Source organism: Oryzias latipes, chromosome 2 (genome assembly GCF_053564925.1).
Source record: "Oryzias latipes strain Hd-rR chromosome 2, Olatipes_Hd-rR_3.1".
NCBI lineage: Eukaryota > Metazoa > Chordata > Actinopteri > Beloniformes > Adrianichthyidae > Oryzias > Oryzias latipes.
In genome coordinates, this window is record NC_136238.1 from 19,432,427 (window position 1) to 19,456,767 (window position 24,341).

At 36.3% G+C, this 24,341-nt stretch overlaps 1 protein-coding gene across 2 annotated transcripts; it reads left to right on the forward strand.

Annotated features, from left to right (window-relative positions):
• Window positions 1-866: 866 nt before the first annotated feature.
• On the forward strand, window positions 867-23,521 carry cd247 (CD247 molecule). 2 transcript variants are annotated; one of them, XM_011482744.4, is made up of 7 exons: window positions 867-1,060; window positions 16,792-16,889; window positions 20,425-20,469; window positions 20,551-20,598; window positions 21,634-21,666; window positions 21,755-21,805; window positions 21,884-22,138. In XM_011482744.4, exons 1-7 carry the CDS (start codon window positions 991-993, stop codon window positions 21,977-21,979), a joined length of 441 nt encoding a protein of 146 aa, XP_011481046.1. In that variant the 5' UTR covers window positions 867-990; the 3' UTR covers window positions 21,980-22,138. The 2 variants fall into 2 exon arrangements, with proteins under 2 accessions (XP_011481046.1, XP_004066495.1); XM_004066447.5 differs by having other exon boundaries at window positions 871-1,060; window positions 21,631-21,666; window positions 21,884-23,521.
• Window positions 23,522-24,341: the final 820 nt, after the last annotated feature.

Here is a 24,341-nt window from a genome sequence, read left to right on the forward strand (position 1 = left end):
TTTTCCTGTCTGTTGATTCACAACGATTTGAATAAAGAAATACTTAGAAACACTGTTTCAAGCTAAATTTTGTTTTTTTTTAAATCAGAAAAATGCCACAAGAACATGTTAAAATCACCAAAAACAACATTTTCCTCTAAGTGGGTCTTTAAGACTCAACTAATAACCAGGGGCTGTTTTCTCTGGTTTTGGTCTGATTTAGAGTCGAAACTATGAAAAACAAACTGAAGTTTAGGAAGATATTCAGAAGCTAGAAATGACCTTAAAACATGACAAAAAGTCTGAAGAAGAACTTTAGAATTTCTTTCGAAAATCTGCAAAAAGTCAGAACCCAAGGGGGACAAAAAAAGGGAAACAGTGCCCCCTTTAGGCCAAAAAGTGTATGTATGTGGGCATGATGACTGTTGACCCTTGTGCTACCTTAGGTGACCCCACCCTTACATTGACGTGTTCTCCCTACCATGACAAAGGTGGATAAAGGTGGAAAGATTTCATGTAATCCATGGAAACCAGTGAAGATCACAAATCATTGAAGAAAAAAGGTTCAGAGCACTGTCTAGTGGGTCTAAATGACCCAACTCCCAATGTTAAAGTGCCTTGGATAGCACAAGGGTTAAGACTCCAAAAACCTTGAATACTTTTGTGTATGTGAAATCTGAAGCAAAGTATTAAAGTTTCTGTTTGTTTCAGAGCTGAATCTGACAAACAATTTTCCACTTCTAAGATGGAAACTGGTGAAGGTAAAGATTTTAATTTTTATGGAGATGTTTGAGCTCCTGGAGGTGGGAAACAACTCGCGTTAAGCGTGTGCTTTTGTGCTTTTGCTGTCTCCTCCTGTGTGGGGGAGTGCGTTAAACAAAGTGTGTCGCTGCATGTCACCTGGCATACAGCCTCTCCCCCACTTCCTGTTCCACTTCGAGTCTCGGAGAAGCACACCGCCGCCGCCACTCTGCCGCTTGAAGAAACTCTAGTCTGGAGAAAGGGTCTGCCATGGCGTTCCAAACGAGGCTCTCTGGCCTGCTGCTGCTGCTGGCCTTCGGGCTCCCCGGGGCCTCGGCAGGTAAGCCTCCAATCTTGACGTCCAGTCCTGCAGACTGAGGCCTCATGGCGACACATCCTCCTGGCGCCGTAAAAGGTCCCACTTATAGCAGCTCGCTGAACTGAAACCTGACGGAATATTTAAGAAAAAGGGAACATATGTGAAAGTTTGGTTTGTAAAGAAAAACTAAAAAGCAGCAAAAAGTGTATTGGTTGAGATGTTGTCTGAGCTACAAACCACATGAGGCTGTTTTTTTGGAAGCATTTATCAGCTTTGACTACAGATCTAAGTTGTTTTTCAGACGCCTCTCCACCGTTCTGACCGCTTCATCCACGGTCACCTCTCTTCTTATCCGAACTTTCCTTCTGTCCTTCGGTTTCCATCCTCGTACCGTCCTGGGTTGAGCTGCTTCCAGCTTTTGTTTGTTTCCTTCCCCTCTTCGTCACAGGAGGATGAGGAGGTTTCACCATCTCTCTGAGGTCCTCTGTCGGGGGGATTTAGCATCAAAACCTCAACATCAAATGGAGTTATTTTTCAACTGTACAAAAACTATTCATCCTTTTTTGTGTTGCCTTTACTTGTTTTTCAATTTAATACACATTTTTTAAAATTCTGGCTTAAACCAAAGATGCGTTATTGCAACCAACTTTACTTCATAAACAAGAAGAATGTAATGAGTTTAAATTTTTTTTAAACGCTTTGGATTGAATCAGATCTATAAATTTACAAATCTATGACACATTTGTATATTTAAATCTCTAAAAAACTTTGTTTTTACAAACTAAAAGCAATTTCTCTTATAAAAACCCATAAAAAGACAAGCAAACTGAAAGTAATATGGTTAAAAATGCATTTAATAAATATCTGGCCTTCGAAGATGAATATAAATAAACCCGAAAACAATTAAATGTATTGATGGATCATAAATAAACAATCAGAAAAGGTAATATCTGATATAAGTTTGAGCCTTCATGGACAAAAACTAAATTTAAAGACTTAAGAGTGGATTTCTCAAACTGTTGCAAACATGTAAAACACTTCTATTTGTTCATATTTTAATTATTTTATTTGTGCTGCAAAATTTAGTTCACACAGCAAAAGTTTATAAGTCTTGTGATGAAAGTGGCGGGGTCATTCAGGTGTAAATATTTAGCCTCATTTCAAGTCATATAAATACATTTCACAAACGTATTATAACCAAAACTAAGATAATGAAAAATTAGTCAAACAAAAGTTTCCAATTCAGATTCATATTTAAGAAATTACTAAATTTTAATTTATTTTTTTAAATCTGACACAATTTTTCATTTGTAGCTGTAACTTTTAGTCTTGGCTTCTAAATACAATAAACCATGATCATTTGTATATTATGTCATTGTTTTTCTCATAAACCAAATTATATTAATGCTGTTTTGTTTCGTCTCGTAGCTTTATTTCAATGTTAAGCTTGGATGTTTCCTAGAACCTTCAGTCAGAACCTTATGTAATGTAACTGCAAAAGCCTTTTGTTTCGTCAACACAATTAGCGCTACTCAATAATTCACATTTTTTGAAGATGTTTGACAAAATTTCTAATTTAACAATAATGTTTGCGAAATTAAACAATAAAACATATCATTTTAAGTCATTTAATATAGAACACCAACAATACTTAAATAAATGGATACAATTCCTGACTATTTCCAAGCAATAATCCAATTAAAAGTATTATTTAATTAACATAGTTGATGACTTTTCTTTTTCTTGAACTTTATTTTGAAAATCCTTTGACATCTGCATGGGATATTTGCGATTGGAAAGAAAGCGCTTCAACATCTGAAATGTAAGGTTTGGTCTAAACACGACTGACTGACTTAAAGCTGGCCGTCGCCGTGGCAACTGAGCTGCGCCTGACCTGAAGAATTTTTCGAATATTGAGCATCAAATCACTGTCCAATCAAGTAGATTCAAACTGGCAAGGCAAGGCAAGTTTATTTGTATAGCACAATTCGTACACAAAGTAATTCAAGGTGCTTCACAAAACAGAAAAAATGCATTAAAATCACAATACATCATAGAAATAATCAACATAAAATTTACTTTAAAAGAAAAGAAGAAAAAAAAAGATTTAAAAAGAAAGGAAGGAAAGAAAAGTGCAGATAGGACCTTTCAGTCATATACACGGCTAAACAGAAATGTTTTAAGTCTAGATTTGAACATGAGCACAGAAGAGGCCTGTCTTACGCCTTCAGGGAGGCTGTTCCAGATTTTAGCTGCAGAATATTGAAACGCTGATTCCCCTTGTTTAGTTCTGACTCTGGGTATCAACAGGAGGCTGGCCCCTGAGGTCCTCAGAGTACGAGATGGTTCATATGGCACTAACATGTCAGAGATGTACTTTGGTGCTCGGCCATGGAGAGACTTGTACACAAGCAGAGCTGCTTTGAAGTCTATTCTTTGAGGTACAGGGAGCCAATGCAGAGACCTGAGCACAGGACTAATGTGATCATACTTCCTGGTTCTGGTCAGGACTCGAGCAGCAGCATTCTGGATGTACTGAAGCTGTTTTACAGCTCGTTTGGAGAGGCCGGTGAGCAGGCCGTTACAGTAGTCTAACCTGCTGGAGACAAATGCATGATTAAGTATCTCCAGGTCTGGCTTTGACACTATGTTTTTGATTTTGGCAATGTTTTGTAGATGGTAAAATGCTGCTGATGTTACTGACTTGATATGGCTGTTAAAGTTCAGGTCAGAGTCCATGATTACCCCTAGATTTCTGACTTGATTTGAGGGTTTAAGAGACAGAGAATGAAGGTAGCTGCTGACACTTTCTCTTTGTTTCTGTGGGCCAAAAACAATAACTTCGGTCTTGTCTGAGTTTAGCTGGAGAAAGTTGTCCTGCATCCACGCAACTGCAACGAATAATTAGTTGTAAAAACAATGACACAACCTTCTTATTAGTGTAGCTGCTAAGAAAGGAACGCACAACAATGACGTATCTGGAGCAAGGCATCTGCAAATATTTAAAGTGATTTGCCCGAATTATCAGTATAGATTCAAAGCGGCAGTCTGTTGAGTTCTGTTGTGTTGATCTTTTCACAGCAAATGACTCTCAAACCTGCATTCATCACCATTTCCTCTTCATCACATGAGAACTCTCCACATGAAAAGAATCCACTGTTACTGTGAGCAGAGCTCCTAAACCCCTGAATGTCTGCAGAGTTCAGGGAGCGTGCTCAGTGGCAGCAATTGTCTGAGAAAAGTTCAGGCTAATATTTGCTTTGATGTAGAGGAGGCTGTGTTTGTGAGTGTGGACAGGAGGAGGAGAAGGGGTGGCGAAGATGACTGCAGCTCACAGGAAGCTGACCACAGAAAGTTAACCAACAGTCAGGAAGTAAATCTGCGGTTTTGCTTCTCAAGGCTGAAGCGTGTTTCCCCGCCGCTCTTTGGCTCTCAAACGGCCTTCGAGTTCGAGTCTGAGACGAAGGCTGCGCTCGTCCTGCTGGAAGAAGACTTTGCTCTTCTTCAGGACGGATGCAGTTGATAGAATGCCACCTGGAAGTGCAGCAGCTGCTGAAGGGTCGACCGTGAAACCACAGCAGAACACTCAGGGGCAGCCATGCGTGCGGAGACGGGCCCTAAAGTAAAGAGACCTTCAAAACTTGAAGATTACATCAAAAAAGGAAAAGGAAAAAACAGAAATTAATAATTTGTGGCACAAATTAAAACTTTTTGATGGCACAAATAAGCATTTTGTAACAAATGTTTTTTTTGTGGCTATATAGGATTTTGTGGTCACAACCTAGCATGCATGAAATATTTAGTATTTTGTGAGGAAAAACTTACCTTTTTGTATCTTGTGCACCCCAATCTGGATTTTTGTGGCCATGTATTAGCATCTTATTAGCATTTTGTTAATACTAATTAGCATTTTCTAGCCACAAAAAAGTATTTTGCATGCACTGACTTGTAATTTCTCAACACAAGTTAAAAATTTGTTTTCAAATATTAGCATTTTGTTGGCTCAAAAATGTGTGTTTCATTGACACAAAGGAGCATTTTGAGAGCACCGACTAGTATTGTAATATCAGTTCCTACAACTAAGTTTCTTCAAATTAATCATTTGTGGCCACGGATTTGTATTTTTTTGGTAGAATTAAGCACTTTGTTGGTACAAATTAGTATTTTGTGGCCACAATTTAAAGTTTTGTGTGCACGTATGTGGTGTGCTAATTTGTGGCCACCAATGCTAATTTATGCACACAAAATTCTAATAAAATGCTAATTTGTGCACACAAAATTCTAATAAAATGCTAATTTGTGCACACAAATTTCTAATAAAATGCTAATTTGTGCACACAAAATTCTAATAAAATGCTAACTTGTGCACACAAAATTCTAATAAAATGCTAATTCGGGCACACAAAATTCGAATAAAATGCTAATTTGTGCACACAAAATTCTAATAAAATGCTAATTTGTGCACACAAAATTCTAATAAAATGCTAACTTGTGCACACAAAATTCTAATAAAATGCTAATTCGGGCACACAAAATTCGAATAAAATGCTAATTTGTGCATACAAAATGTTTATTTGTGCACATAAAATTGTAATAAATTGCTAATTTGTGCACACAAAATTCTAATAAATTGCTAATTTGTGCATAAAAAAAAGGCTAATTTGTGCATACAAAATTCTAATTCATGGCCACAATTGATCATTTTTAGGGAAGAATTTAGTCTTTTATATTGAAATGTCCATGGCTCCACAGATATCAGAGCTTTTTAGAAACATCTCTTAGGGAATAAAGTTGGTGTGTCTTTGAGGCAACGTCCCAATTCCCGCACTACTCCTTAACCCCTATACATAGTGTGGGGCTGTCCTGTGCCCAGGATTTTTTATTTTGACACACGCTCGCTGCTTTTCTATTTTTTAGGGCCTTTCTTCTTATTCCACTGTGTTTAGATGAGGACAAATCGTTCCTCCGCGATGCATTGTGGTCTATTTACCCCAATCGGTGCGGACTCATTAGTTTTACAGAGACTTCTGGGAAGTTTCCAGGGCACTAGATTTTGGAATTGTAGATTGACACCCCGAAAAAATGGCGAACCAGTAGAGAGGTAATTTTAACACAGCAAAAATAATTTCTGTCTATAACTTTGGATGTTTTTTCATTTTTCATCGTCTTGGCAGCGAGGACGCCTCCAAAATTTTTAATTTAAGTGTATTTCAGTACTTTTTATGACGAGGTTGTACATTTTTTTCCTTTAAAGAAATTCAGTAATTTTCTAATTTAAGGTTGTGTTTTTATTATTCATCACTCAGCTGCATCTTTGTTGTATTTCATTTTCCACTCAACTCGTCCTTCTCTTTCAAAGTATGGAAGCAATTCTGTAGCATAATTAAAAATAAAAGTCAAAACCAGAAATGCTTTTTCATTTTCAAAATAAAGCTGCATTTTTTTGACTCTAAATTAAAATGAAAACGCAATCCACCAAAATCCTTTTTCATTTTCTTCTTCAACACAGCTTATTCTGTCACTTAATTAAAATGAGAATGAAAATGGTATTCTCTGACAATTAAAATGGATTAACAGAAATGCTTTTTGATTTTCAAAATCAAGCTGCACCAAATGACTCAAAATTAAAATAAAAAATCAATACTTCAAAATGCTTTTTCATTATATACTTAAAAGCCGCTTATTCTGTGTCATAATTAAAACGAAAATGCAAAGAGGGGATTGCATTTTCATTTTCACATCCACCCTGCGAATAGTGTCACATTATTTAATTCCACTTAGCATTTGCAGAGGGGAGGCGGGGCGATGACCTCAGTGCTTTCTCTGTGTGTCCGGCTGCTAAGAGACAGGGACATGCTAGGAGCGGTGGAGCTTTGTGTTAGCGGCACAAACATAACAGTAATAAAGCACACTTAGAAGATGGTCTCCTGCAGCTTCGCGCTGATTTTGCTGTTCGGTGACAGCTGGAGCCCCAACAATAGCTATGGCAGATTTCTCCATGCTAAAACGTTTGCTGGTTGGACCAGTGTTGGTCTTTATTTTGCCCTAAAATTAAAATGAATAGCCAGATTTGAAACTGAATTTTTAACTTACAAACTGAACAGTCTGTACCTGACAAGGTAATTTTCACTTCAGCAATCAGCCAAAATCACACAAATATTAAAAATTATTATTATTAAAAAAAAAACCAACAAGTCTGAATTGTATTCTAACTCTTAAATAAAGACAGAGAAAAAAACTGAGCAACATTAGGGATTAAAGTGCTGTTATACGTTTAAAAACGTTTAAACTTGTAGATATTTTTCAGGTAATTAAACTAAACATTCAAGATAAGCTTACCGTTTAGATTAAGTAGTTTTGCTTTTTCCAAAATACAAATATTTTCTTAATTTCTGGCTGATTTATTCAATTTTTTTTGGGTTCAATATCTGACAAACTGCAGCTGATTCCTCTTTGTCAGTTTTTTTCTTGCATTGACGATACTATTTTCTAAACCTAGGCCTGCTTCAGACATAACCATGCAGTTTAGAAGGACATTTAGGATTTTTCTTTTCATTTTTTTTTCTGCTGCAAATGTATTTAAGTTCTTGATTGAGGATGCCTTGATGAACCTGGTTCTCCTTCAACAGCATGAACTTTAACCTTCACTGATTTGAACCCATTCTTGAGCTATAATAGCCAACTCACAGATTAATACATGCTGCTAATCCAAAAGAAAAACATTTCCATTTAATTCATTCAAAACCAGGGGTTCAATTCAACAAGTTTTCAAAAAAAAGCCGCAGCGGTGCCTGTCAGACGTAGAAGATAGTATCGCTGTGTGTTAGTGCACGTATGTGTCAGGTCATTTTATCTCATGTATATGCATGTGCTGATAGAGGGCCTGATAGCTGCTCACCGCAAACTAAAAGACCGGTTTCCTGTCTTTAAAATGTGAACAGAACCACACACACAGAGACAGGGGCGCTAATTTTCCATCAGCCTCACAGAGAGTAGGTAATTCAGCCCTGAAAAAAACAAAACAAAACAAAAAAACGGTTCAGCACAGACAGAATCTGTAACTGATGGCGAGGCCTCATTCAGTTTTTATGGACCTCGCCTGTGGAACGGCCTCCCAGAGAGACTGTTCATGTTTTTGAAGGAAGGCTCAAAACCTTTTTTAATCTTACTTTTAATTGAAATTTAGGAATTCATTGGATATTTTTTAATTTTCTCTTTTTATCAATTTGATATGTGTATATAGCTATTTTTGTTTTTTAGTTTTAATTAATCTATTTATTCATTTCAATGTATTTAGTCACTTTTACCATTTTATATGTCTACTTAGGTTTATTTATGTACTTATTTTCCTTTTTAATTCATTGATTTATCTTTTATTTTACGCCTTCTACATTTTAGCTGTGGAGGGATCCTCCACGTCCCCAATGGAGACATGTCCCCAAAACTTTGTTTCCTCAACCTCAGTACAAGCCAGGTTTTTTACATTGCATCCTTTTGTCTTTTATCACAGCGAGTCAGTATATGTGTGTGTGTGTGTGTGTGGTAGGGGGGGGGGGTTGGCATTGTGCCGGTTTTTAATTACATATTTGTTTGTCTTATCCTTTGTTTTTAAATTTCATCTTGTAAAGCACTTTGAATGCCTTGTGTTTCAAAGGTACTGTACAAATATACTTTGATTTGATTTGATTTGATTTCAGGCTATAACTAAGACCTCGTATTGAGAAAGTGGGCCCAGGGCGCATCCCTGCTGGACGCCACTTTGAATTAAGTAAAAAAAAAAAAATCTGTTTTGGATGGTTTAACTGAATAAGCGACTTTAACTTTCTGAAAGTAGATTTTAAAAAGTTTTTCAGAGATGACATAGGATCATTTAAACTTGAAACTATCGACAGAATTCTTTTAAAAAGTCCTCAAATTTATTTTTGATTTGATCAAAATGTAGCAAATTTACCCGGATAAATAAAATACGCAGCTACTCCAAGCAAATAAAAAAAATGAAATAAATATTTTAAAATATAGAGCTGAATAAATGAAACAATGTTAATTTATAAAAAAAAATAAAATAAAAATTTCACATACATGTGAGGACTTTAAACTATACTCTAAACAAATATAGAGTGATTTCTATGGAAGCATGTTGGATTCAATAAAAAAAAGGTGATATTTGCTGGATCTGTTTTTTTTTTTTTGTCTTTAAAAAAATACAATTAAAAAAACACAGGTGTTTTTTGTTCTAATATAAGTTCTTATATTTCTAAGAACTACAATCTAAGCTCATGTGCTCGTGAAAACTATAAGATGAGCTGCAATTAAAAGTTTCTTTATGTTCTCGTTGCGAAACGGTTTAGTTCTGTTACTTTTCCCCACAAACATTACAGAGCAAAAATATTGGGGAAGTAATAGATTTTGACCATTATGAACCGTTTATTTATTTCAACCGCTTTTTGCCTTGATGTGAAGCTGCAGAGGCAGGCAGGGACCGTCAATAAAGGACACGAAAATAACCCAGACTGACAGTAGCAGTTTGTCAGTAATTCACCATAAATAATCTAAAAAAAAAAACATCCCAAGTACTCAATACAGTGTTGTTAAAATAAAATCCACACAAATCTCTAAAATCCTTACTCTTTCTCTGAGAGTGAACCAGCATGTTCGAGTAATGCAAGATGTAGACGCGTCCTTATCTCCTCAGTTTAAAAACGCAGCAAATAATTTGAGCAAAAAAATTATGTTAAAAAACCAAAATACTATCTCGGAAAACAGAAAAATTATATTGAAAAGTTAAAAAAAAACACAATTTTGATAAGGAAATTAAAAAAAAATTATGATCAAAAATTGTTTTAGAAGTATCTTGAAAAATGGACAATGTGCGACACCCACATTGGGAGCGTCCTATTAACCCACGGAATTTGCTGCTTTGTGTCCAATGTTTTCGTCGGAGTTGACTCACAAACGAATAAAGTAAACCGCTCATTCGGATAGATGTTTAAGGCGTCCCCAACTGTGTCCAGAACATCAACAGAACGGGTCATGTCTGTAACACGGACGTATTGTGGCTTCTAAACTTTTGACAGCAGCTTCTCTTATAGTTTTCATGATGAGGTCAGTGCCCAGCCTGTTTGGAGTTTTTAGCTTTTACAGTTCTTACAGAAATTCAAACGAAGAACACAGGAAAAAAAAATGGAACGTAAATCAACTGTTTGTTTTTTTGTTTGTAATACTTGCTTTCATTGCCATTGATTCATATTGTCTGATTGAGAAAACAGCTCTTTTTTCTGTTGTTTTTTCATATAATGCATGAAAACCTGCAAAGTAAATGTGTCTGTGTGAAGGTGACGGCCCCCAAATGTGGCATTTATGGCAGCGGGACTCAGACCGCCATCTGTCAGCACAAAGCAGCAAATCTGTGGTCAGTTTTGACCATGACCAGAGAACGGTTTCAAAGAAGAAAGATCTACAAAGATCCAACTCAAACCTCTTAAGGCTTTAATTCTCATTGATCCTTTTCACCATCTATAAGAAGAAAAGCTGATTTGTGAACACCTGTTGCTTAGAAAACTCCTTTTTGTAGATTTTTGTTCAATTTTGGCTGAATAATTATCATTTAGCCTTATATTAGGCTCAAACAATCAGCATTATTAAGGTCCAGATAGCTATAAAAGAAAAAGGAAGCCTTTCTCTGTCTGAAATTTTGAAGAAAACAAAATTCAAAGTTCTGATGGAGGTCATGTTTATCTCTTTTTTTCCCGTTTCTTGATTTTCAACCAACGCGTCAACTATTGAGCAACATCATCCCGGAGCGTGTGCGGCGGCTCTTTTACGACCCACTTCTCAAACCCCAGCTCCCTCCAGACCCCAGCAGATTAGTCTACTTCCTGGTGTGTGAACTTTGAAGCGCTTTGAGGATACCTATGCCTGTTACGATGGAAAGCATTTCGCTGAGTCAGTTCTTTTGCCGGGAAACGCCTTTGCCTGCGCCACAGATGAGTCAGGAGGATCTGTGCTGTAGAGGCTGTTTCCACTCTCTGTTTACATGCAGATGGACTTCAACAGAAGCGGAAAATGACTGAGGTGATGTCTGCGCTGATCCACTGCAGTCGTGCGTTGAGTGTTTCCTGTCTGCAGAGCTTTATTGGCATTAATAAGGATGAATCACAGAAAGAGAGATGAAACCAAAACCTAACTACTGCAGGAAATAAATGTATTTTTCTTGTTGGAGAGTGTTGCATAACATACTCCTTTTGGCTGAAACCTTACTAATCATCATTTCTTTGTATGATTTCCATTGCTACAGTTTCGGTAACTCTTCTGTTACGGTAAACGGCTTTTTTTGGTGCTCCCTTTAAAAAATTCCATCCCTTCTATCCTCATACCGTTTATTATTTGGCACAATTAAAAATAAGAGCAAATTATATACAGTGCAGATAGCGACCAAAACCTTTTGGGTTTATGTAACCCCTTATATTGTGTTTGGGTCAAAATTGACCCGTCTTCACACTTGAAAGCGGGTCAATTTTGACCCAAACATAATATAAGGGTTAAATAAGCCCTAAGCCCTCCATCTAATAAATTTGATTATAGAGAACTCAGAACATACAAAACAAAACCAAACAATAATGGTAAATCCCAAGGTGATAACAAAATTCATCACAATAAAAAAGACAACTTCAAATAAATGTTGATTACACTTTACTACGGTGGCCCTGAAGGACAAATCACATCAACAAATTGCACGATGCAAAGTCATTTTTAAGATCACAAGCACAATTCAAAAAGCAAAACAACAAACAAACAAACAAACAGCAATACATTATAGAAAAGAAAACGTAAAAAACAAAAAACAAACAAAAAATTTCAGAAAACAAAATGAAAGGTTAAAAAAGCAAAACACAATGAGAAACAGTAGGTACCATCGGGCATCGCTGGTTGTCCCATGGTACCTACTTTTTCCAATTTCTTCTTGTGTTAACATTTTGTAAGGATTTCTGTAAATTACTTTTGCTTTCTGAAATGTTTTTTTTCTCTTTTCTACTGAAACCAGGGCAGAGCAGAGGTGAAAAGCTTTTTTTAGACATGTTTTGTATCACTTTATAGAGATGCAGCTTTCTCCTACGTGGATAAAATCATTCCATAGCTTTGCTGCCGTAAACCTTACTTATAACTGACCTTGACGAGTAAAGCTATGGACACACCAGGCGTGTGACGAGTGCTCAAGAATCCACGTTACATGCCCATGTTGTTCACACTGGACAAGTGGGGAGGGGCTGCTTCTACTTTTCTCTTTTTCCACAATTTACTAGCGAATGTCAACCACCTACAGTTGGAAGAGGTCCTGTGCCAAATTTGGAAGTGGTGCAAAATCTTGTGAATCTTTCTCCAGGCTTTGTCTTTCACAGCTCTATTCCAATACTTGAAAGATTTGGCGTCAAATAACTCCGGCAGTTTCCAGATCAGCACCTGTCAGTCAGCGGAGATTGGTCCAAGTTGGGTGTAAGTTTCTATGGCAACCACGCAGGAGTGAGCTTGGTGAAAGTCATACCACTACCACTGAAAGAGGGTTTGGGAGAATCTGTCAATCAAACGAATCAAACGTTCGACATGAGACCACCTACTGTTATTGAGGCATCTGTTTAGTTCAGTTTATAACTTGAATAACTACAGAAGAAATATTAAAAGAAATAGGATTATCTAAAACATGTTAAAAATATTTTAGTGTTTAGGTTATTCTGACGAATAGAACGACAGAGTAATATCTGTTTATTTCTCAATAGAAGTCTATGGGATTTTGGCTTCTTGGAGCCAACTTCCTGTTTGGAACACCTGGTTGGACAGATCAGTTAGTCCAGTTCTCATATAAAGGCAACAGACAATGGTCAGGGTTTGAAAACTGCTATTCAGATCATCGCCCAGTCAGGTGTTCTGATAAAGCAACTGAGGAGAATCTGCAGACAAGGATAGCAGGAAACAAAAGATGGAAAACGTGCCACTCAGATAAAGAAAAAAAAATAGATAGAAAACACCAAACATTCATGTTTTTATATTTACAATATTTAATTCTTGCTCATAGTTGGTCACCAAGTATTTTTAATTTTTTTCCTTTTAGCTGTTCCTTTTAAGGATCACAACATAAGATCAAACAAGTTGCCCCCTTGTTTTAGATTCAGCTTTACAACCTGTTCTATAAGACATTCTGACTGTATAGAAGTTGTACGCCAATAGTAGTACCTACTTTAAATAGCTCGCTTTTGTTGTTCTATACCTTTCAGAAGCACATGTGTATAGGTCTCAGATGATCCCTTTTGTTCTTTTCTATTCATGTGGAAACTCGTTACTATACGATTTCTGAGCCTAAACTGCCAGAAGCTGAGGGCTGGTTCTACAGTCACACTTCCTGTGAAGGCACAAAGTGTTTCTGTGATGTTCGCTGTCTGCACCACAGTTTTGTGTCTTCGCCATCTTGAATTCAAAAAGAAAAAAAGAAAAAACCATGAGTAAAAAAACAAGTAAGTTGTCATTTAAATACGGCACTGTTTGATCAAAAAGATAAAAATTAGTCGCTCATTTGCATCAACTCTACTGTGAACAGCTTCATGTATAAATCTATACAAAAAGATACATACAAGATCTCTTTGATTTTTGACTGACATACCAAGCGTGTCTGTTTTTGATAAAAAATTAAATTAAAGCTTGATTATTTCCATGATAAGACATTACTAATTTGCATATAGAGCCATGCTCAGATTTGTCCTACTTCTTGTGTGTATTTAATTTAGGTTTTTGTGATACAATTCTGAGTTTGTAGCAATCGGAGGCAAATATTTGAACCCAAACTGTTGGTTCTGTTTTTCTAACCTTCAGCAAAAAGTAGTACTCTTTAAGTTTTTTTTCTAAGTATACTTTATAATAACTATAGCAACTACAGTATACTACAGGTCATAGTTGTGTAGAAAGTACATTACCCCCTTGTGCTATCTCGTGGGGTCAAAATGACCCCACCCTTACAATGATGTGTTCTCCCTACCATGACAAAGGTGGATAAAGGTGAAGAGGATTTCGTGTAATCCATGGACACCAGTGAAGATCAAGAATCATTGAAGAAAAAAGGGTCAGAACACTGTCTTGTGGGGTCCAGATGACCCCACTCCCAATGTTAAAGTGCCTTAGATAGCAAGAGGGCTACCAGAATACTTCTTCTGACTAAATGGGACCATTTTAAAGACCACTCCGATCAAAATTGTGTTTTAAACATGTTCTTGTGCCATTTTTCTCATGGTGGATGAGATGAATTTCAAATATTCAGCATAAAATGGCGTTTCTGAGTATACCTTTATCTTTATCTTTACCTTTATCGTTGTGAGTCAGCTTTAGGATCGATTTAAGGTTCTTTTATTAGTTTAGAAAAGTTTACATTGAACAGGACCCTCATTTTTTATCAGATTTACTTTTAGTCTATGACCCTCCCAGAGCCCTCAGGTCCACAGGTGCAGGTTTGCTGGTGGTCCCAAAGGTCAGAACTAAAACCCACAGGCGAGGCCTCCTTTCAGCACTGTGGGCCTGGCCTGTGGAACAACCTGCCTGAGGACGTGAGAGCTTCAGCCACTGTGGAGGATTTTAAGAAAAAACTTAAGACACATCTTTTTAGTAAAGCTTTTACATAGTTTTTACTTGTTCACATGTTTTTATTTGATTTTATAAAATTTTAACAGCTAATTTTATTTGTTTTGATCTTAATGGAGGGATGTGTATGTGTTGGGTTTTTGTGTGTTTTTTTTCTTAATTCATTAATTTTGTCATTATATTCATTTATTTTTAATATTACTTTTATTATTTTTACTATGTTGATTATTTTAACTATTACATTTTTTTATCTTATTTTTTTTTTATTCTTACTCTGGGAAGCACTTTGAGATGCTATGTAGCATGAAAAGCGCTATATAAATAAAGTTGAATTTGAATTTGTATCAGAAGCAGACATAATAAATGCCATTTGATAAGGATCACAGCTGGGAGGGCCACAAGCCCCCTGCTCCACTGCATTCTGATGATAAACAACTAGATCCATGTGCGTCTTCATTTTCCTCGTCTGAGCTGGCATCTGGCTCAAAACTGTACGTCTGGACAGCTCCAATATTGCTCGCCATTTTTGCTGCACCGCCAATGTTAGGCTATGTACACAGCGGCCATGTGGGGTGGGTTCATGAATGTGCAGAACGCAGGTCCTTTGCTACCCAGTGCTAGGGCGTGTATTGACAGTTGGAAGAGGGTTTGGTGTGAAATGTCAAATGTGTGAGAATTTCCTGAATCTTCATCCAGGCTTTTTCTTTTACAGATCTATTCCAATAAATGAAAAAACTTGGTGTCATAGAATTCCAGTTGGGCACAAACCCCAATTATTAATTTCTCCATCAATGTAACATTGTTTAATTGTTAGCGCACGGTCAATGTACCTAGAGCCCGGAAACAGACTTCAAACTTGCTCAACGACGTGTGAACATGACAACTGTGAACGCAGAAGGCCGAAACGCGCATTTAAGCATGATTGCATAGACTTTTCATTAGAAGCGGGCGATTGCTCAACACTAGCAGTCCCACTCACAACTCGGAGGTGAATTTCTGATAAACTCCTGCCACTCTGCAGAATAAAAAATAAAAATTGGTGTGGTTTTATTCATTATCTAAGGGGAATTTGACTTGAAATATGGGATTGGGCAACTATGCACTAGGACTTAAACACTGTCCATATAACCTAACCTGAATAAAAAGGATTTATGCAAGAGTAACAAGCAAACATATGTTTTCTATGCAACTGTAATTGTCACTTGAAAAGGATATAATAAATAAATGAGTTATTTAAGATTAAGTAGTAGTTACATTTTTTTTTCATTACATTTAGTTACATGTAAAAGTTATATCTGGCCCTTTGAGGACAGCCGCTATGCTGATGTGGCCCAATGTGAAAATGAGTTTGACACCCCTGGTCTAGAGACTATATAGAAAGTATATAAAAAATAAACTCAAAGTACGCTGCCTTACTTTTAGTACAGACTAAGTATAGTACACTTTAATAGACTACTTTTTTGCTAAGAGACACCTTGACTTTGTTCAATCCTCACCTATTAAATTCTGCCTGATGGTCTGTTTCTCTGATGGTCTGACAGTTGAATGTTTGAGGTTCCGACTTGTTGGATTAACAGTGTTGGGGTTCTGTCTTGACCCTTTTCCTTCTCTCCTGGCAATGAAGTAGAGCTTGTTTGTCTTGATTAAAGTTCTAAAGTTCTGAAGATCTGTTTTGGGTTCTGCTTCTCTCCAGCGGCACAACTTGTTTCTTCTTTTGAGGGTTCAGGGAGATCGTTCAGATTTTTTTTTTTTTTTGTTGTTGCTGGTTTCTGTTTTGGGGTTGAGACTTGAGTTCAGTGTCAGTATTTTGATTGTTTACGTCTTCAACAGACTGAGGGGGTTTGAGTTGGTGAGAGCGCCCCCCTTCGGGCAGAAGGTTTGATGTCTTGCGGTTTTTCAGAATGCGAGAATTGACTTGACATCAGTTTACAGTTTGACTCACAAACGCAAAACACTCACTAAACCACACACACATATCACATTCATGCACACCTGTGAGCTGAGGAGCCACCATCTGAGCTCTGAGGAAACCGCTGGGCTTCCTCTCTCGCACTCTCATAGCGTCTCAGCAGCTCTTCTTGATGAAGACTCTTCTCCTCCTACTCATCACTCTCATCTTTCTGCCTTCCCCCCAGAGACCACAATGCTGACTGACCCCCGCCTCTGCTACATCTTAGACGGCTTTCTCGGCCTGTACGGCCTCATCATCACCGGCATGTTCATCAAGGAGAAGGTCGGTAAACTCTTTGCGTTTAAGGACCAAAAAACCTTACTTTCAAAGTGAGGTTAAGCATGATCTTCAGCTGTACATTCCTTTTCTTCCTGTTGATCTTCATTTAAGTGATTTTTAGAACTTTTTGTCCACAGTGTAGATCAGGATCCCTCCAGGATTTGTAGCTCCAACACCAAAGTTTGACAATGAATCACTTTGTAAACGCCGCATGATTAAAAAAAGATCCTTTTAAAACACTATTTTCATTTCCATGTGAGCCAAAAAGTAGAAAATCGGGAAGAGAAGAATTAAAAAAAAAGATATCTTAGTTATATATATTTACTTTGATAAAGTAATGCTTTGCCCTCCCCCTGTTTTTTTTTAACTTAAATTTGTTTCAAATGTTTCAATAATTGGAATACAATTTATATGATACAAACTTATAGATAAAAAAAAATAACAACAACAGTAATAATAACAATCCAAAACATGTTTGAAAAGGAGCAGGCAGGAGCTTAACCCCTTTAAAATAAATATATCATTTTACTCTTGAGATAATATAATAACTATATAGATAGATAGATAGATAGATAGATAGATAGATAGATAGATAGATAGATAGATAGATAGATAGATAGATAGATAGATAGATAGATAGATAGATAGATAGATAGATAGATAGATAGATAGATAAATATAAATGAGTGTGTGTGTCATTTTTCTGGTACTTTATGAAGATATTCTTGCAACTTTAGTAAAAACTTGGGGGTTTGAACTGCAGAAATTGAAATTGTTGATGTATTCAATGATATATATATAACTGGATTGGCCTTAGCCTTTATTTGCTGCTGCTATTCACAGTGACGTACGCACACAGGTGGCATTGCTCTGCACTGTGTGTCACGAAAACCGAACCCTTCTGTTCCACTTTAAGACAGGCAGGCATCAACCACAGAGATGGGGTTTGCACCCTCATCTCTAAATCAATTGTCACAAACTATAGCTCAATGTGTATCCTACAGGTAACACATTGCTGTCTTATTAAAAGCTTTGAAATATCGGGGATTTTACCTATATGCCAGAATCTATGTAACTGAGCTTGTAAGTGCTTGTCACCTAAGCCAAGAAATTGTTGAAGTTCAATAGCATGAATGGATGATTAACTTGACAAAGTAAAAAGTTCTAAAAAAAAACTCAACTGGACAAAATTTCTGGTTTGCTCAGTTAAATTTTATTAAGAACTTTTCATTTGATCATAGCCTAGATGACTGAGAAGCCACACCGACATGTTAAGTAACAACCCTTTTCCTATCAAACACACCTTTAAAGTGCTGTAAAAAGAAAAACAAAACTTCCTCTAGTACACATTCAAATAAGAAGCACCTTGTAAAAACAGCATACCAAAAATAAATAATAGGAAAACTACAACTTTTATTATTTTTGCATTACATACATGTTAAATACAACTCAATTACATTCAAATAGGCCTTTGAAAAGAATTAGCTTGGTGTTCTGTTGGTTGTGTTTTTGCAGCGGTGATTTGTGTAGAGATGTTCAACTTGATGCACGTTGTAGGTGACGTCCTGATGACAACAGGAGAGCAGACACTGAGTCTGATGGTCGCTGGAGTCTGTCAAGATCTTTGAAGTTAACTACAGTGAAGGACTCTGCAAGTGTTTGAGGTTAACCAGAAGATATCCTCCATATGTTTCACAGGATACTTCTTTGGACGATTTCATCACAATCCAACCTATAACAACAAAATTAACACTGCAATGTATAAGACAAATTATGGTACAACTTCATACAACTTTGTTGTTTTTAGTTTTTCATTTTTGGTCCAATGACTTCTCATTTGCCAAGAACAACTCCGTTAATAAGTTTAAGAAAATTTTGCATCTTTTACAATAAGTTTGGGTAATGATGAATCTGTCGAACATTTGAGAATGCATGATACTGTTATAAATTGTATTTGTATGCGTTTTATCATAAACAACATAACAAATTTTGGTCAACTTCTTAATCAAATGAAACAAATAAATTTAACAAGCAAATAAGTTTTAAACAGTGGTGTAAATTACCAGCAAGGTGGGATTGCTTAGTTATAACAATTTAGTAACCTGCTGGTAAATGTGTCTTATACACAGTCTTCAGCTATAAAGTCTTTGGTAAAAGTAATACATTTTATTCCTACCCCATCATGTCTTGAAAACGGCAAGTTTGTCAAAGTTTAAGGTAATAAACATAAAATAATCATCAAAAAATATCAAACATCAATAAAAACACACATCAGTGACCCAAACTAGCATGCATAGCACCCACTTCACGCTTCCAACCTAGACTTTTCTTTACTAAAATGTGATTACTAACTTATGAAAGGTGCTTCCTGTCAATCCGATTATTTCCTTGACGTGATAACTGCAGTTGATGGCCAAACATTGCGTCCCCGGGCAAGATTCAGTGCAAAGTAATGGAGCACGTGTTTTGAGTCATATGTCATGTGACGGCCAACCCAGTAATACATATCAATGTTTTTGTTGCACACACAGACATGCAAAATTCTCTCTGGTTTTATTTGTGCCATTGGTAAGTTAAATGTTGCTGTTCCTCTTGGACTGTGGGCATTTTCTACTACTAGAAATCATTTCTGGACGTTATGTAAGGGTTAATGGCAGACAAAGTGTGCATTATCACTTTTTAACACACGCCGTAGAAGCCTGAACCGTACGACGCGAAGTGCGTTAAAAAGTGATAATGCATACTTCGAAGGCCATTAACCCGCTTATACCATGGTCACTGTTGTGGCACTCTCACTGCTTGTCATTCTCTTTGTCCCACCGTTTGAAGCCTGTCCAGCAACTGTTATTTGAAACGCGAGTGAGACGTGTTCTTCATCAACGTTTTATTCCAAAAAATAAAATTACACGAACACACGGTCAAAAAACTATATCGCTTCCAACTTTCTCAGGCTTCAATCAACACTGAATCTTGCTAATAGCATCTCTGTGACGTAGCTTTATCTAATTGGAAGTTCAAACAATCTTTATTTAAATTAACTATTAAAAGAAAACAGTGCATTTGTCTTAAACAATAACCGTTAAATATAAACTGCAGATTTGGCTTCAAAAATAAATATTAAATAAAAACTCGGAATTTGGCTCCAACAGTCACTTACAAAAGAAAGAAATAGTAACCAGGTTTTAGTCCTTAATTCTTGTTTTATCCAATTTGGATCGCTTTTCTCACAAAAAATGGACTATTTGTCATGTGGTGCAGCGCCGCTGCAGTCAAGATTCGGTGATATAAAGCGATATATAAATGCTGATCCATCCGATGGGTTGAATAAAGCATCAGTTCAAAGAGAAAGTTCACCTCTTACCGCTTGTTTTTGTCCAAATGATGAAGCAAAAGGTTGTTTTTTTCACCGTGCGGTTATCCTGTGGTATATCACTTTTTAATGCACACCCAGCAGCCAATCAGAATCGAATTTTCACCCAGGACCATGGTATAATTGGCAATATGTACTTACATCCTTTCTGAACCCTTGTCTCTGCAGTTCTTCAGAACGAAAGTGAAGATCTCTGATGAAATGGAATTCAGCGTGAGTCTCTTTCCGCTAATGCTTCTGTGCTTCAGAGGATGATGATGTTGAAGATGCTCAAAGAGCTCTTTTTGTTTCCAGGACATCAGGCCTATCACTACTCACCATAGAGACCCTGAGCAAGGAAGAGTAAGTGAACCTCAGTACCTCTCCCAGTTTATGAATAAATGTCAAGAAAACATTGAGGTTAATATTTAGGGAAAAATATCATCTTATGTTCCCACTTCATTTTTTCTCTGAAGTGGATATAGAAATAATTTTCTGAGCCTAAACAAACAAATAAATAAATAACTTTCGGAGCCTTTCCCACTAAGTGCATTTCAACATAAATGAATCGTAACATTTTAAGAAAATAAAGATTAACGTTTGTGAAAATTTAAAAATAAAACAAAAATTCCAATTCTGCACTGGTTCAAGACGTTCCTATAACATCTAATGAAAATCTGTATCCGACCTTCAAATGTTGAATTCAAATTAACGTTTAAGTGAAGGTATTATTAAATGGTTATTGGCATATACTTGTATAGTGCTTTTTACCTTCCTGGAAGATTAGACATCAAATAGTAGACAAAATATGCACACTGTATAAAGTAGATGTCCTGAACTGGCTTGGAGTGACAGACGTAATATAGACGGAATCTGCTTGTCCATATGATGTCTACTAAAAATGTCAATCTGTTGGTCAAATATTAAACTGAAATTGATGTTGAATGAGCCATCAAAATAGCTGACATAGTTTGTATAGACATCCAGAACTGATTTTGGCAGACCAACGTAATTTAGACTGCATCTGTACATCCATATGACATCTCATGTTTAGTGGGAGCATCGATGTACAGTTTTTTTTCCCCCCAAAGACTTCTGGGAAATTTCTAAGTCGCTCGATTTTGGAATTGTAGATTCGAACAGAACTAAAAACTAGTAAATGTTCTATTTACGTATTGAGTAATGGGAATTCTGACACACACATAGATTTCTAGGTTTGCTAATATTTACGAAAGCTATGGATCCACACACTTAAAAAGCCACCTGGACTAAATTAAATACTTAAAGTAAAAAACAAAAAAGTGTGTAGTTTCAGAATAAATTATCACTAAAATCAGGCTAACTTTGGGAAATTCCTATAACTGAAAATAACTAAGGTGTAATATTATTTTTCAGCAGAGACGGAAACAACAAGATGACCGTATATACACGGTGAGAATCTCTTTTCTTTGATTAAACATTAATTTTACTATCAATATTATCTTAAGTTGATGGTCTGATGTGCATTTGTCCTGTTTAGGGCCTGAAGGGGCAAGATAGAGATGAGTACCGAGAACTTCCTGTGAAGGAGGTATGTTTTGCTGGAGCTTGTGAGATTTTTAGGTTTTTCTAAACATGGTGATGCTAATTAAAAGCGTGTGTTCTGCAGCGCCCAAGGAGAAATGAGCAGGTCTACCAGGACCTGAACGCAGCCAGCAGAGACACATATGATGCTCTGCAGATGCAGGCGCTTCCTGCCCGCTAACACAGCTGTGGTTCTGGACGGCAGGCCGGAGCTGAAGATTCTGACATGTCAAAGGTTTCTAAAAGCAAACTGAACATGTGCTTTTGGACTTTTGAAAAGCCCATTTGACATTTTTTTTCATGGTTTTATCCAAAGCAACAAATGTAATTTTTCCTCTTGTTCTAAAAAAAGCAACCTATTTTGTTAGAAATCTAAATGACTCTTTGGATTTAAATTTAACTCTTATTTTTCTATTTTGTTTGTTTGTATCATTAAAGGTTGCATTTCTCCCCCAAAATTAAATGTGTGGATTGAATTATAAAGTCAAACCTTATTGTGGGGAAAGCAGCAGAGAAAGATAAATGTAAGAATTGTAAAAAAAAGGACTCTGATCTGTATGGAGCCCATGACCTGATATGGGAAAAAAAAAACAATTGATTCGTTCCCACAAAACAATAATTTGTTCCCACGAAATAATTAATTAGTTCCCACGGAATGATTAATTTTTTTCCCTACAAAATAATAATTTGTTCCCACGAAATAATAATTCACATTCTAAGTCATTAATAAACACTGTTTTGAGCAATGCTTGGATTTAAAGCAGATACTTTCACTTTTATGTCTGTGTGTATCTCATGATAATGCATGGAAAACATGAAGGAAGTCTAGAAATTGGATTTATTTATTTCAAAAAGCTCTACAAAAACATTAGTGATCACTTCTCCCTATCTGGGTTCATTCACATCCCGGTACGCTCTCCGTTCTGCTGAAAAAGCAGCTTTCTGCTGCTACTTCCGTGTCTCCTTGACCCACATTAATTCAAATATAAAAATGTATTGAAATATAAAAACAGGAATCAAACTATGGTATCTATTTATTGTTGTCTCGATGAAAACAAGAAAAATGTTATAAGATTTAGGATGCCCGAGCTTGCTGCTTCCCCATGTCAGGTCATGGGCTCCGTAGATCTGTCATCAGTACTGGAAAAAAAAGAAAATCAACAAATTAAAAAACTACAATTTATGTCCGAATTCCAGATAGGAGCCATATAATAGGGCCAAAGACAGCAATGTTACATAACATATTTCTTAAAATAATAGTGATTTTTTTTAACATAATGTACAATTAACATGAAAAAAACAAAACTTTTTTTGGTTCTAAAAAAAAACTTGAAAATGTTAAGAAAAATGAGAGAAGTCTAAAATCTTTAAAGCACTTGGTAGGCAGTAACAAACCTTCTTAAGTTTAGTGACGAGAAAATTCCTATTAACACATTCATTTACTGAGAAAAACGTAACTCTTTAGGGCTTCTTCTATCTTGTTTTATTTTGTAAATGTTCACTCTATTCTATGCTGCAATCTGCTATCATTGTGTGCTATTACATCAATGTTTTTTATATTTACAAGTGAGAAATCTTTTTTTGTCATTATTTTCGCGCATGGCATGATTTGCTTTGCTGTTTTATCCTGAGAATATTTCAAGTTTGTGAAAAAAATTTGATGTACTTTTGAAACATTTTTGTACTTTCTGCTTTATCAATAAAGTCATGTTTGTTACTGCGAGCTCATGATTTTCATATTAAAATACGTTCATGTCAAACCTGAAGCTTAAATGTAACGTGTTCCTATAAAAATTTGGCAATTTTCCCTTTTTTGCACAATATGGGGGGAAAAAAAAGTTATTTGGACAATTTTCACAAAATTTCACCCACGCTGCCGAATAAGGTTTCGTTGACCTTTGACCTTGGTAAGAGGTCAAAAGTTTAAAAAAAATCCCTTTTAGTAGCAACTACAGATCAAGCTCCTACGGATTTTCACTTCTTAAGCCCTTAAGCATCATTTGGAAGAAAAAATATGTTGGTATTAAATTTTGTAGATTTGGAACAACGTTAGCGTGGTTAGCTTGCAAAAATTTTGTCTGCCAGTTGCTTATACATTTACTGGAATATTGTGAAAATTGAATACTTGACACGTCGGCTCAAGCTGAGCAAAACAATCTATGAATATATTAATATCTGAGCTATCCATCCATTCAGTTTTGAGTCAGATGGTAGCTCAGACAAGGGAAATGAGGACCTAGCGGATCTATCTGCCTTCAAGTGGAGAATTTAAATGTGGTGCGGAGCAGGTAGACTTTGGCCTGCCATGGCAGTTACTGCGACACAAACTTTTTCTTTAATTACTTAGTTTTAATCAGTTAGTTTTTAACTATAACTTGTGTTTATTAAGTAAGAAATATTGGCTGAGGATGTGTCCACCATCAGAAATTACCGGACAATGCAGAATCCTGAACTGTCCAAACTGCAAAGTCTGTTCATTTCTGATAGTGGACACTTGGAAGGTTATTATTCTGCTTATATGTCATGGCCACTTACAAAAGAAA

What these genes read in the sequence shown, in the direction of transcription:
- cd247 (XM_004066447.5), top strand. Translation starts at nt 991, where the DNA reads ATGGCGTTCCAAACGAGGCTCTCTGGCCTGCTGCTGCTGCTGGCCTTC. An exon ending in GCATGTTCATCAAGGAGAAG is followed by an intron (nt 16,890 to 20,424) that starts GTCGGTAAACTC and finishes TTGTCTCTGCAG; the next exon opens with TTCTTCAGAACGAAAGTGAA. An exon ending in AAGATGACCGTATATACACG is followed by an intron (nt 21,667 to 21,754) that starts GTGAGAATCTCT and finishes TGTCCTGTTTAG; the next exon opens with GGCCTGAAGGGGCAAGATAG.